Source organism: Polistes dominula, unplaced genomic scaffold (assembly GCF_049000335.1).
Source record: "Polistes dominula isolate Pdom_NZ unplaced genomic scaffold, Pdom_raw_medaka contig_15, whole genome shotgun sequence".
NCBI classification, from domain to species: Eukaryota; Metazoa; Arthropoda; class Insecta; order Hymenoptera; family Vespidae; genus Polistes; species Polistes dominula.
Window position 1 is genome coordinate 5,689,360 of NW_028300915.1, and position 15,138 is coordinate 5,704,497.

A 15,138-nucleotide genomic window follows, 5' to 3' on the forward strand; every position below is an offset into this window, starting at 1 on the left:
TATGAAATAAAATATCGATATTATATATAAATTTTAATCATTTAAAGATACTTTTTTTCTCTCCTTTCTCTCTCTCTTTTTTTTAAGTTATAAAACATTGGTTCGTTCCATTTCTCCACTCTCATTTAACTTTACGTGGAGTAAATGAGCAATTCGGACGCAATAAAAAAGTTGCATCCTCTCGGCGTATAACTTTTAGATGAGAGTGGGTTGAAGGAAAAGATAGATAGATAGAAAAAGAGAAAAATAAGAAATGATGACGAGGAATAGAAGAAAGAAAGAAAGAATGAAAAGAAAAGGGATAGTAGTGGGAGAGAGAAGGAGAGAAGCGGTTAAACTAAAAGATAGGACAGGAAAAATCGAAAAGGAATTAAAGCAACTGCTACAGAGAGAAGGAGAAAAAAGTGAGAAAGAGAAAGAAAGAGAGAGACAAGGAAAGAGAGACAAGTTGAGGAATGGAAGTTGGTGGAAAGAGATAGGAGATAGGAGATGGAGAAAGAGCAAAAATATGTTCGATCCAATCTAACTTGAACGATTGGCTCGGTGAAACTGTATCGACCTTGGTTGCTTCGATAAACGATAAATTATTTCGATTTTCTTTCACGACTATCTAGATGAGAAATAGTTTTACTATTGCTTAATGTAATTCTACACCTTCTATAGTTTTGGTCCGATTATTAAATTTATTTTTGTCAGTACGATAACGACTAATATTGAATTAATGTTCTATCGCGTTCAAATATTCGCTTTAAAAGTCGACAAAAGGAGAAAGAGAGACATTTTTCTATTCCTATTATCGAAATAATCTCCTTTCAAAGTGTTCAACATTTTGATATATCCAAAGGTAATATTAAAAGATCGAGAAAAGGTCTGTGTTTTTAAGAGAATGATTTCTAATATTGGATCCTAGAATTTATACTTCTCAGAAATATTTTTATTTCGAGGAATTAATATTTTATAACAATTTGTTTTTTTAAATTTTTTTATCGATTTTAATTATTTTATATTTCGTTACGAGTGTTTTTTTTCATCGTGACACTTCCGCTAAACGAGACGTTGCGACAAAAGTGAACACATTGCGCGAGATTAGTCGTTAAAGTTTTTTACTTCTTGCAATTCTTTATTGTAACCATAGTTGCTTTGATGGTGTTTTTTGAAAAAAAAAAAAAAAACTCAATTTTGCTATCATGTGTGTGATATTTTTGAATATACGTATAGGTCAAAGTCGCAAAAGTCGTATGTACGTGACATCTCATATAAAATGATTGTAATCGTTTGTCGTAGAGAAAAGATTAATCTGCAAAAGTAAATGGAATTTTTTCGAGATTTTATTTTGAAGAAAATTAATAATAATATTTTTTTTTATCTAATATGATGCATATTGAGACAAATTGGAATCCTGAATAAATGATTTATTTATTTTTTTCTTTTATTTTCATTAAAAAAAATTTACGATATTATTTACTATGATATATTTTCAACAAAAACAAGGAACGAAGACGAATAATAGTAAAAGCTTATAGGAACTATCTCGCCGTGTTAATAACACTAATAGTAATAGTAACAATGGCACTTTGAGATTAAACGTAAGTAAGCATACGCGCTCGTAAACGATGCGAACTTATGATATTACTAAACTCATGTTGCAATGTTTACAAGTACGTAACATACACTTTAATATCGTGTTAATGCACAAAGGTAATTATTGCTTTTATTCATTTGATATCTATTATCATTTAGGAACAATAATAAGTACGACGATTTTCGATCATTTTAATCGATACAATGAGACATACATGGGAAATAAAATACTTTTATGATAATTAAACATTTAAGTAGACGTCCATTTTATATGTGAAATAATTATAAATATGCTATTTGTATATTATAAATTAGAAAAGGGTACAAGTTATTGTGTTCAATTTAACGCCAAGCTAGTGTAATATAAATATTTAGTAATAAACTAATATTATAATAAAACAAAATGTTGTTTTTGTTTTTTTAAATATAATTTGATATAATCTTTATTACTATATATATATATATATATATATAATTTATAGCACTCGTAAAGTTAATTAGTATCAAAATCTTTATCTCTATAACATTCCCCTGTCACAGTGTTTGTTATTCTTATTCTCCGAAACGACTTGACCGATTTATATGAAATTTTTTGTGTATATTCGGTAGGTATGAGAATAGTTTTTCTTATATTTCTTATACCCCTGAGTGATAAGGGTAATCCACCATAATTATTTTTCCTTTAAAAGGATATTAAGAAAAAAAGAGAAAAAGAAGACAAATGTTATGTGCATATATTCAGATCTATCTATATATTTATTAGCCACAGCAACGCGTGGCCGGGGCACCCCTAGTATATATATATATATATATTTTTTTTTTTTCTTTAATCTATAAAGTCAGTTATCCAATGTGAACGATATCAATAATTTGAAATGTAAAATATTGTCAGAAGTTAAAAGAAGCATAGAGCGATAGCAATATATTATAAAGTCAGATTCGAATATAAAATATCAATCTAGTTCTCCCACGACGCTGAAGTCGATTTAATCCACAACTCGAAGTAGCAAGAGACTATAAATAAATTTTACACACGACCAAAGAGCTCGTAAATCAGATGGTCGTTTTCCAATACATTCGATCACGTATATATCGGGACCAATCCCGTAGAGGCGTTTCGGATGAAGATGAACGTGTAAATTCAATAAATTTTCTTTTAAATCATGATGCGGTAACAATCCTATTAGAAAATCGAAAATCTAACAGTTGTCTATGAATTTTGATATATATATCAAAATAATTTACATAAAAAACATTTTATATGATATGATTATACACCTAATGATCATTTATACATATTTCTCAATTATTATCATTCTTGTAATTGCAATCATAAAACAATTATTCCATATCATCATTATCATCATTAGTGATTTTGAAACGTGTTTTATATTACGGTCAAGTTCTGTAATATTTATAACTTTTCTTCAGTATCAGTGACACTAACGTTCGAAAACATTTCGTTTGGTCAATGTAGAAAAGTTAGATAAGTAGGACACTTGTAAGGACACTCGTAAAATTATAGTCGGACGAGATTCACCGTGTGGAAATAGAAGCACAACGGTACTTGGTAAAATTATTTATTGCTACGATTGTTCGCCACTTATTCTGGAAGGTTGATCGTAACAAATATCCAAGAACAATTTATAACCTAGTTTTTCGACGATATCCTTGCTAACACTCACCCCTAAAACGCGCAGCAACCAATCGAAACAACATTAATGGAACGTAATAAATATCCTCTTTTCATGGTTCTCTTGTACTTCTATTTTTGGATGGTAAGATTTCTAATATATCTCTTTCTCCCCTTATGATAACCAATTATCTTGAAACGATCTTATATTATTTTCAGAATATAAGTTCTTTATCTAATAAAATAACACAAATTATGAACTATTGTATATCTTATAAATTATTTTTCATATATATACAAATAAAATCTTTAATTTCATTATTATTTCCACGAATTATTGAAAAAGTATTCTTACATGCAATATTGTTAATTATAGTTTCAGATATTAAACGGAAAACAACAAAATATTATTTATAACGTAAAGAAACAGAACACAGCAGAACACGTATTTCATTCGCGAATTTCTGTTCAAGATTACTTTTGATCATTTTTGTATTAACAACCACTTGTCTGGAACTGATCTTTAATCTTCGGAACTTTATCTTTGATCTTTCTCTTAGCAAATCTTTCCACACACTGTCCTTATTGTTTTATATCTAACACTAATGTCATTCTTTTGCATTTCTTTGCTCTCTTTATCCTGTCATTCTATCTGACTCTCACGCACATTTCAAATTAAGTTCGATTTCTTTTCTTCGATGGCTTAAATTAGTTCGACAAAGAAAGACCACATAAAAACCATTTTTGTTTATCTTTCACTTAAAGAGATCTTGTATCGCTCAAGGAGGTTTTAATCGAAATTTTCTCTTATACTTATCGCTCACACATATATACACATGTATACTATATTATGAAATCTTGCATTAGATATGTAAGTTATAAAATTTTTTTTTATTCAATAATATATTAAATGATTATATTAATTATTAACAAAATACTGATAATAGATTACAATATCTACAAATTTTAAATCGTTGAAGTAAAATAAGACTTAATGTTAAAGGGTTAGAGTTAAAAACTTTTTGAAGGAAAAAATTTATGCGAACGAATGAAAAAAAAAATTGTGCTGATTGTGAAATTTCCTACATTGCACAAAACTTTGAAAACATTAAATTAGGATTTAATCAGACTAAAATTTTTGAACCGAGTTTTTGAGTTTAAGAAGAAGAAGAAACGCGCGTAAGCAGTTTGTTGGAAAGAATGGCTTATAGTTTTGCGCAAGGATGATGAAATTTCATTTCGATAAAAAGGAAGATTTATAAATATAAAATTGCCAATTGGTGATCTCACGCGGAAGCGGTCTCATCTCGGTCCTGTTATTTTCACGGAAATACGAAATCCAATTCTCGATAAGATTTGCCAAGGTTTCTACTACCATTTTATACATATATATATATATATATTTCTTTTATCAGAACCGCACTCTATCAGAGACGATAGTCGGCGGATAGATGATTTGAAAAAAATCGCGAGTAAAGGAAAATCGTTGTTATATCAAAAAGATGGTTATATCTCTGGTACTACGAGGAACGATTTCACAAGCGTCGGAAATTATTTCGACTGACCTCTCCGCTTTTTATCTTTTGTTTTTTCTCTCTCTCTCTCTCTTTCTTTTTTTCTTTCCTTCAATTCCCTCCTTGTATTTTATTCTCCGAGAAATTTTGCTTTATTGAAAAGTCCCTCTCGGATATATTGCGTCTTGATTTTTCCTCCTTTATATATCCGGTTAGTAGAAAATTGCTCGCTTTCATTTTAAACAAGATATATGAGGTTAACTTAAATGTCAATAAATTTAATGAAGTTTTTTATCTTCTTCCTTCCCTCTATTACTCGCTTTAATTACGAATATTTCTTTTTTGCGAATATTCGATTAATGATTCGTCATTGTGCTAAATTATCAAAGTAAGAATAGCTGAAGTTATTACGATTTCGAGGTATATTAATAAATAAATAAAAAATATCTTTTAACCAGAAACAATTTTATCCAGAAGCGCAGTAGATTATTTAATGAATCTGTAATATCAAGTCTTTAAACTATACGTCCTTTATCTTTCTTATCCATTATACTTTCCTCCAGTTTCACTTTTCTTAATTACTTACTCCTATATATTCAACTTTAACGAAGTTGGATAAAATAAGAAGAAATAAAGGGAAAAAGAGAGAAATAGAGATAGAGAAAGAGAGAGAGAGAAAGAGAGAGATGAAAAAGTTTACGATGCGTAAAATTACAGACTTGCTAGAAGATAAAAAGTTCTCAAAAAGATTTCTATCATCGAACGTAGTAAATATTATTTCTACTTACATACAATCCCTTGATTAACATTCATTTATCCAATTAAACGTTTATAAAAGTGTCCTGATTTGCGATCAGTTTGAAGATCAGAATCATCTAGAAAAAATAAAGTAGAAGGAATTGTCTCTTAAATCGGTCCGTTTGAAGTTTTAAACATTTTATGATATAAATCGCAAAAAAATAGTGTAAAATCTGAATAAAAAAAAAAAGGAAAAAAGAAAGAAAGAAAAAAAGAAACTGGTAGGGAAGAGCAATGAAATACCTCTTGCAGCATTTTATGGGGTAACCTTTTATCACGGAGCACGCGTTTTATCGTTGCAGAATCTAATGACGAAGAACAAGCGGACAAATTGGCGTTGGCTGTTGGCAGGCGGCTTGGTAGCCATTGTCGTATTGGCCTTGGTAGTTGCCGCAGTAATTCTTTTGACCGGCAGCCCGGATAGCTCAACATCAAGAACGACAAACGCGCCTGGCATTTCCCTCGAAGAATGGCTCGCCGGTTCGTTATCTCCCAAGAGCTTCAACGCGACCTGGCTCAGCGGTAAGTGTTTCACACTTTCAATTGTCTTAAACCGAGACAAATGTTCCTTTTCTTTCCTACTAGTACTCTATACGACAAAAGCTTTTCTCTCCTGAGATTAGCTAGCTGAATTATCTTACGCGTCAGCAGCAACCCATCAAAATGGGAGTTGTTGAAACATTTCCTTCCTTTACTTTTCAACAATTCTGATAGAGCGTCGAAATAAGTTGAAAGTGATTATAAGTTTTCTTTACTTATCAACTGTACAAGTAGGAATAAGTAGTTTATGTATTATTATTATCTCTTTGAGACAAATTTGATAGCGTGTTTAGATAATATCATCAATGTTATTTTCTTTTTGGTAAATTTAGAGATGCATCGATTGCACGATAGTTAAGGATTTTTATAGTTTAATTAAGTTAAGGAAATTTATAGTTTTGTTAGAATTTTTCATTTCTGTATAGTTTGATTATATTTGTGTTAATCGAATTTGATCTTTTTTAATGAATTCGAGTGTTCTGTTTTAATCAAGGAAGAAAAATTGTTCTAGTCAATTAGGCATTTTATTATTTATTTAGAAGTTAATTTTAGTTATTGTGATTTTAATTGTAAGTCTTGTGTTCTATCACTTATACCAAGGAAGTTGCTTTGTTATTAGGTATACTATTGTTTCATTTATGTAATGTATAATATATAAAAGAAAAAAATATATAATGTTCAACGAAATTTGAGTATTATTCGTATAACATTTCAATCAATGAAATTCAGATTTCCGAATTTCCGATTTAGTATGTAACCGCCTACTCCATCCGAAAAGTAGAAAATATTGTACCATCAAATGGAACTTGAAAATTTAATGGACCACGTAAATTGTTAAATAGCGAAGCAAGCATAGGTTGGTAAAGATGAATCTACTACTTTTTTTTAAATGAATATTTTGTTCCCATCGAATGAAGATAATCAAATAGTGTCAAGTAACTCTATAAAGATGAAGAAATAAAAATAATCAAAGAGAACACGATATAATGTTCAACGATTTCTTACAATTCATAGAAATTTGTTGATTATTCGTAAAGCTTTGAGAAAATAAATACCGTTGGTGTCGTTTTAAAAAAAGAACATCAACGAACACGTACGGATGTTGAAAATCTAAAAACGGGAAAAAACGACAGAGAAAAGTAGTAGAAAAAGTAGATAAATTATTATTAATTGACATTAGGAACTCGAAAGTTCATTGCCGCAAATACCAAATCCCGCCATTCTTTCCGTGCCTGAGCGCGATCCTTCCATTCGCGGTCTTCGTATCCTATTTCTTTCAGGTCCCCTCTAATATTATTCTTCCATCTACGTTTCGGTTTACCTAGTGGTCTTTTCCCGTTTGATATACCGACCAATATTTTGTGCGCCGTTCGATCCTTCCCCATGCGCGCCACGTGACCAACTCATATTAATCGGCGTGATTTTACGACGTTGATAATGTCCGGTTTGTTGTACAATCGATGTACTTTAACGTTATGGAGTTTTCTTCATTCTCCCGTTTTCTCGTCGCGTTTTGCACCGAAGATTTTACGAAGAACTTCGTTTTCGAAAACCCTAAATTTTTTTTCGTCCCGTAACGTAAGCGACCACGATTTGCTACCATAAAGAACTACCGGCAGGATGATTGTCCTGTATATCCTGATTTTTAATCGCCTAGACAGCAACCGCGAGCTGAGTAATTTGTTAACCGAATAAAAACATGCATTGCCTAGATTGATTCTTTTCTTAAGTTCTTCGTTAATTTCGTTCGTCTGGTTTATGATCGATCCTAAATACCTAAAGTTACTGACCGGCTCAAAAGTTTTATTCCGGACGACCAAAGTTCCAGTACTAGGCCTATTCTGAACTCTATCGGTTACCATATATTTTGTTTTTTCCGTGCTTATTTGCAGTCCCAGATCTTTAGTATTATCTATTAATATTTTTGCGTTATTAATTCAACTCTTCATTGTCCCCTAACAAAGCAATATCGTCCGCGTATGTCAACAATTGTGTTATCCCGTTCAACTGTAGACCATCTTTACTTTTCTGCAGTTCTTTGATAGCGAATTCCAGTACTAAATTGAACAAAAGGGGTGACAATGCGTCCCCCTGTTTTAACCCGTTATGGATATTAAAATTTTCCGACATTTGGTTACCTAACCTCACTTTACTCCTAGTTTCCTTTGGGCAAAGTTGAACAAGGTTGACCAATTTTCTTGGTATCCCCTGTCGTATTAGGATTTCGAGCATTTTTTCTCATTTTACCGAGTCGTACGTTTTTTAAAAATCTATTTAAAGTTTATGTACCGGCTGATTAAATTCTCATTTTTTCTCTAAGATCTGCCGAATAGCAAAAATTTGGTCTGTAGTCGATCTAAAGTAGAGAAATGGAAGAGAAAAAAAGAAGAAGCAAAAAACAAAATAAAAATAAGGGAAGAAGAAGAAGAATAAGAAGAAGAAAATGAAATAAGAATCGAAAACAAAACGTCATACACACACAAAGAGTGCTTTGAGTTGGCAATGGTAGTGGTGGTTGTGGTCGTGCTGCTTGCAATTCGACTAGACGAGAAAAGAAGAGAAGAGAGCGAGAAAGGTGTACTCTATGCCGGTAATTATAGTGGTTGATGAGAGTTTCACGCTAGGCTGAACCACAGCCGCCATCTACTCCGCACCAAATTAAGGTAACTCAGTGCGCGGTTGACTCCATATGCGTTTACCGATAAACCCTGCCGGTGCTTCTACTACCGACATCCACACAATATATTTCTGACCCGTTAATACGATTCAACTTTTCCCTCTCTTTCTCTCTCTCTATCTCTACCTCTCTCTTTCTTCTCTCCTTTCCTCTCTCTTTCCTTCTTGTATCCTTTATCGTATTTCTATACCAAGTCTCGTTCGAAGCCCCAACGACCACGGTTCAGATACGTCCTTTTGAGAGAATCCCGAGTGATTCCTTATCTAGCATGGACTAAAGCTTTTCTGAGGTTAGGGTGTATCTCGAATAAAATAAGGACGATTTGTCTTTTGCTAAGTTAATCTTCTAATGAGTATCAACGAACCGTACGTTTATTATAATATATTTTTAAACAATTTAAATTTGCTTCGTTTGACGTAATCGAATCAATTTAATACAATTGTCATGTAAATCGAATAAAAGAGGATTTTCGATGTTATTGATTGATTAAATTGTACAAATATTCAATTCTTGAGGTATACTTAGAATATTATTTTAGTAAGTAAGAAAATACGATTAATATTATGATTAATTATGTGAACGGATATTTTATGAGTGATAACGGTGTAAATGAATATCTCGTTTAAATATTAGAAATGCATTAGTAGGTTAGATAAAATGAGAGTATTTAATAATGATGTGATAATAATAATATAAAAGGTGTGTATATTAAAAGATAACGTACTTGTTAGTTAAGTGATTGATTAATATTAAAAATATATTCGTATCATCAATTTCGATTAAAGTATTATATTAACCTCATTTAATCTATTCATTCATATCAAATCCCGCAACATTATTTTCCATGATAAGGATTTACTTTTCATCCAAGCAATGTTCTGTTAAAGAAAATAAAGGTAATCCTATATACACACATATACAACACGATAAAGGATATACATTTATCTTACCACGGCATAAGTCTATATTTATTCTCGACAAGCTAGGTAACATCATTTATTATACCATTCTCCAATTTATCAACTCTTGGCCAAAAGAAATATTGCCGCCGGTGCACCTGTTTGAACACGTTCTTTAACGCGTTGCCTGTTTTAATGGAACCATTTTTTCATATCGCATCTATCAAGAAACTTGTTATAGTTCTTAACGAAGTAGACTTGTCAGCGGGACTAGTGTCGAATTTTCTTTTTTTTCAGGAATTATAAATAAAATAATAGAATCAATTATAGAAACAGAAAGTATAGATATAACGATATGGATTATGTTAGTAACACATATTGCTATTATGATCGTTAGATAGTAGTCTCATTGTTATTTTATATTTTATTAAATTGTTATATTAATTTTTCAAATGTCTTTTATTTTAAACCCAAAAATACTTAAAAAGAAAATGAACAAAAGTTTAGAAAAAAAGACAATCTAAATTTAAAGCTTAAAAAATTGTAAATCTTCAGGATGAATTCTTACCTAAGATAAAATAAATGTTGACACGGTTGATGATTAACATCAGTATCGGGTGTATTAGCGTGACTGTCCATTTCCAAGGCTTCATTGGGCTCTTGCCTTGTAATTGTTTAAAATGATGTTTACCCTAGTAGCTACCCTAAAATCGATGGAGCTACGTATACGCGAGGGATCGTAGAAGTGTGTAGAATGTGGATGAGAAAGAGGCGTAGAAGGGTTGTGTAGTTGGTGGTTGAGAAGACGGAAGCAGAGTAGAGGGAAATTAACGCTGATAGAGGAAACTAGAAGGGGTGAGAAAGGACAGGGGACAGTACACATAGTCTAGATATATCCGGGTATCGCGATCCCCCAATTTGCGACAATAGCCGTGATCTCCCTGCCGATGGGAGTTGCAAGGGTACTGCATCGTTGCATTCATGTAACTCTCTCTCTCTCTCTCTCTCTTATTAATTACTGCCTACATTGCGAAATTCCCATGATTGTAAATCCTGTGTCATGCGATATACAACAGTAAGTCTTTCATTTTTCAAAAGATTAAATCTTTTTAATACTACCTTTTATTATAACTTGTCTTTTCGGATTTTTGAACTCATTGAAAAAGTCATTGATAAAAGGAATAAGAGAGATACGGTATAATAAAAGTCAGACGAGAGAGAAAGAGAGAGAAAGACGGTCAAGTATCCTTTTTTTTTATTTCAATTTCTTTTCCCTTTCTTCTCATCATTCTTCGGTATTTCTTGTTTTCTACGAAAAGGGTCTCTGCCTTTTATCCGTAGGTAGGATAAAGATTCTTTCAACGTATAAGACCATTTCTTTTTGTTTTTCTTTTTCTATTATTTTTTTAATCTTTGAGAATGACCTTGGGATAAGGGAAGCAAACAGAAAATACCGGAAGAAAGATCGAATTGCTATCTAGGCAGCGTTAATTAGTGGTTCCTGCATTGGCAGATAAAAAGTCGGTTAAATAAGGGGACGTTGTTGTTGTAAAAAAAGTGCCGTTAATTAAGGTACAGTAGGAAAAAAAACGGAATGAAGGAAGGAAGAAATGCAACGGACAAGTTGCCGTTGTGGTAATTGGTAACCAAGAGCAGCGAGCCCGCAAAAATACTATTTCACTACTCTTCTTCTCTTGAATCGTTGGCGCGAGAAGTAGACACGAAGAAACTTTGGCAAAAGCTGTATCGTTCCCGACTTCGGAGCACGCATAATGGCCACTGATTAAATCCGTTTCTACAGACGGAGACAAAACTTCCCTCTTAAAATACGCTCCGAGCTTCGGGCATCTTCTCTTTTTCCGTTTCTTTTCTTTTTTTTCTCTTTCTTTTACCTAGTCCCGTCGGAAGACTACTACTACTACTACTACTTTTTCTTCTCATTTCTTTTTTCAACCACCACAAATTCGTTTGCCTTACCTCTTTCTCCTCCTTCTTCTTCTTCTTTTTCTTCTTATTCTTCTTTGGTTATCGAATCGATACTAATCTTCGGTCTAACGATTTCTTTTTTACTCGATTCGTTTGATTAGATAAACGTTTTTAACTTAAATCGTTGTTATTTTTTTTTGTTCATCGAGATTTTCTTTCATTACTAATTTATCAAAGCTTAATTTACTTCAACAATTAACTATTATACTGATTTTTTCGCAGTCTATAGAAAAACGGTAGTATTTGTTTTTCAAACTTTTTCGCTATCATATAGTCATGTTTCTTTTTTTATTTTAATCGTGGTTTGGCGATAAACAATTGATAAATTATAAAATGAAAACATTTATTTTTCATTTAATATAAATCACAACACACACAAAATATCGTCGTTATACTCGTCGTTATTCTTCTAAAATTTCAGTCGACAATTTGGTCAAAAATATTCGCGTCTCGTATAACAAAATATTATTTTCCGGTCTAGACGCATAAATAAATATGCGTATATGTAATATAAAAATAAATGAAATTTATCGCGAAGATCATTTTAAAACTAATACTAAAAACTAATGAAATAAAAATTTGTCCAATCTTAAGAATCTAATAGATAGAAAAACATAGATAAAAATAAATGTACAATTAGAATTCGATTATTTTCTTGAAGAAAATTAATCAGTATAAAAACAAAGAAAAGAAAAAGAAAAAGAAGAAGAAGAAAAAGATAACAAAAAAAATATGTTGAAGCATTCAATTTCCGTTTCTATCGTGCGTTGTCCACGGGACAATCGATCATGGGTTTCTTCCTTTCTACAATATCGACCGATCTGCTGGCGCCTATCGCTGCCGCCATTTATTTATACCCGAACGCACACGGAAATTCAGGTACACGCACTGTCTCTCAGTTTCCTGCTCGTGATAGCAATCGTGCAGCTATAGAAGGAAACGCTGGACTATCGAGAATGGCGAATCGTACGGATCTAGATATAAATATATATATATATATATATATATATATATATATATATATATATATATATATATATTTACATACACAAATCTATATATCTGTACAGACATAGGCATATGTGCTAGTTTGTAGAAATTGTCCATAATTTTCAACGTTTCTACGAGTGTGTATGTGTTTGGAGTAACATGAAAGAGAAAAACAGGAATAGGGAGGGGAAAAATATCGACGAACGTTCACGAATGTCCACGAGCTTTGGCTTCAACCAGAAAAGCGTAGCAGAAGTATACCCAAGAGAGGTTTTCCCTTGCACAGGAAATGCGTCCGATTCGTAGAGATGATCGTAAACGGTGTGCGAAGACTATAGCAATACAAACTAAACGACCGCTTCGGAAAGCTTTGCTCTTCTATTTTTTCTTTTTCTTTATTTCTCAGTGTCTTGTTATATATATATATATATATATAGTTTAGTAGTTTAGGCGACTAGAACTACCAGTTGGTCGGTTTCGGACCGTGAGAATCATTGTTATCTCCTGATAACAGGTCCCACTGGGCAGTCCCTCTTCGTATACATGTCACTCGTTGCTTCGATATATCTTCTCTTACATTCTTCTTTTATCGTTCGAAATATTTTTCCTATCTACTTGGACACACCAAATGGGATGTCGAAACATACGACAAAACTTGGTAATGCTCTTTCATGTTTTTGTCGATCGACTAATATTTTTTATCAAATATTATAGTACACTCGCTTCGATCTGAAATGTTTTGTTCAATTCCCATACTAGTTTCTTTTTCTTTTTTATTATACAGGAAAGAGGAAATTTTTTGTCTTTCTTATTATAAGAATGATTTTTATAAAAAAAAGAATTTACTATACTCTTTAAGTATAATCATTTTTTCATCGAACGTTCCTCTATCAAATAATATTTTGATTAATTATATCTAATGAATGTTTACTTCGTATAATTAGTCTAATTGCATTTTCATATTCAAAATATTATATACTTACTAATTGTCAATTCTTGTTATATTGAATTGGAGCAAATAATACGAACCCTTTTTGATTGATTAATACATATTGTATAGTACGTATATTTCTATTTATAAAGAGAATATACGTGGAATTCTATATATATATATATGAAGGTAAGCTTTCATCTATTTATTTTTTCAAGAAAACCCTTTGCTATTCAGATTTTTGGAATATATCGTTCAGTCAAACTGTACCGTATTTAAAACGGAAATTTCTTTTTATCTTTTCTTTCTCCTCTATTTTTCATGTTCAATATTACTATCGACGCCCAGGTACAAAAGCATATTACGTCCGAAACGAAACAAAATGAAACGGGATCAAATTTTATTAAAATAAATGTCTCCCAACTTGAATTTCTCATCTCTTTCACGCACCCTTTTCTCAACCCTTTCAAATCTTTTTTCTTTCTTTACTGTAGGATAGAAAAAAAACGTAATAGCTCGGTTATAGATTGAATTTAATACGTTTCTATTTTGTTTTAACCAAATTTCAAAGTTTTTTCTTCCTCCCCCTACTCCATTGTTTCGAGTAAGTATTGAAATTATTAATTTTGACAATCTGTGATGATAATTCTTATCGTTTGTATCTTATAACGATTTGTTTTTATATTTGTTTCCAAACTTGAAAATATGAAAAATTGGGATTTAAACTATCATTGTCAACGTTGAAATAGTTTATCGTTGAGACTAAATAATGCTCGGTGTGAGATAAAGTAACGCGAATAATGAGCATCCTTTAAAAGGAAACGCGAACGATACGTCAAAACGACTCAAATGTTCGGACGAATAGTAGTGACCCGTGCAGAAAAAATTTTTTATAATAGATCGGGTACGATTCGGCTTTTCTTTTTTTTATTTGTTTTTTACTTTTTCTTTTTCCTTCTTTTTTTTTATCTTTAGCGATGCGATCCAAGATATAATTACTGAATAATGACGTGCTCGTTATTTCGATAAAAATTGTATTGTATTAGATATATGTGTGTATAATATAAAGTCGAAAAATCGTAACAGTACTTTTAAAATTATTGAATGAAATATATGTATTAAATGTGAATCGATGCTTGAAAAATCATTATTATTATTATTATTATTATTATTATTATTATTATTTTTTTTTTTTTTTTTTTTTTTTTTTATCGTGGTAAAAAGTAAAGGCAAATCTTTTATAGACCATAGGCGTCGGCCCTGCCCCCGCAGTCAAGGATCGCCCCTCGACGTCAGAGGCAGAGTCAACCCCCGTGTGCTGAACTCTCGTCTCGTCCTTTCGTCCAAAACGCATATCAGCTAAACCCCCCTCCCCTGATCTTTCCTTGTTCAGGCAAGGGGAAAATCCACTTCTGTCCGCGTGGTCGTCCGCGTCTCCCCCCAACCAGGGATTACTTTAGTATTACTTCTGGTTGGGGGTCTTGTCCGTGTGTCGTTTTGTTATTCGTCTGTTGTGTTCTGTGTGTCGTTCAGTCTGTTGTCTTGCGTCAGGTCCATCATGTCAGGCAGCCGTCCGCATTTTTCCGTCT

At 31.9% G+C, this 15,138-nt stretch overlaps 1 protein-coding gene across 13 annotated transcripts in view; it reads left to right on the forward strand.

Moving 5' to 3' along the window:
* Positions 1-15,138, forward strand: part of LOC107071056 (dipeptidyl peptidase 4 omega) — a 290,948-nt gene that overhangs the window by 188,750 nt on the left and 87,060 nt on the right. For all 13 annotated transcript variants that reach the window (XM_015329736.2, XM_089170285.1, XM_015329763.2 and 10 more), the window contains one exon: positions 5,829-6,048. In XM_015329736.2, coding sequence (XP_015185222.1) covers positions 5,829-6,048 — 220 coding nt within the window. The remainder of the gene's footprint in view (positions 1-5,828; positions 6,049-15,138) is intronic.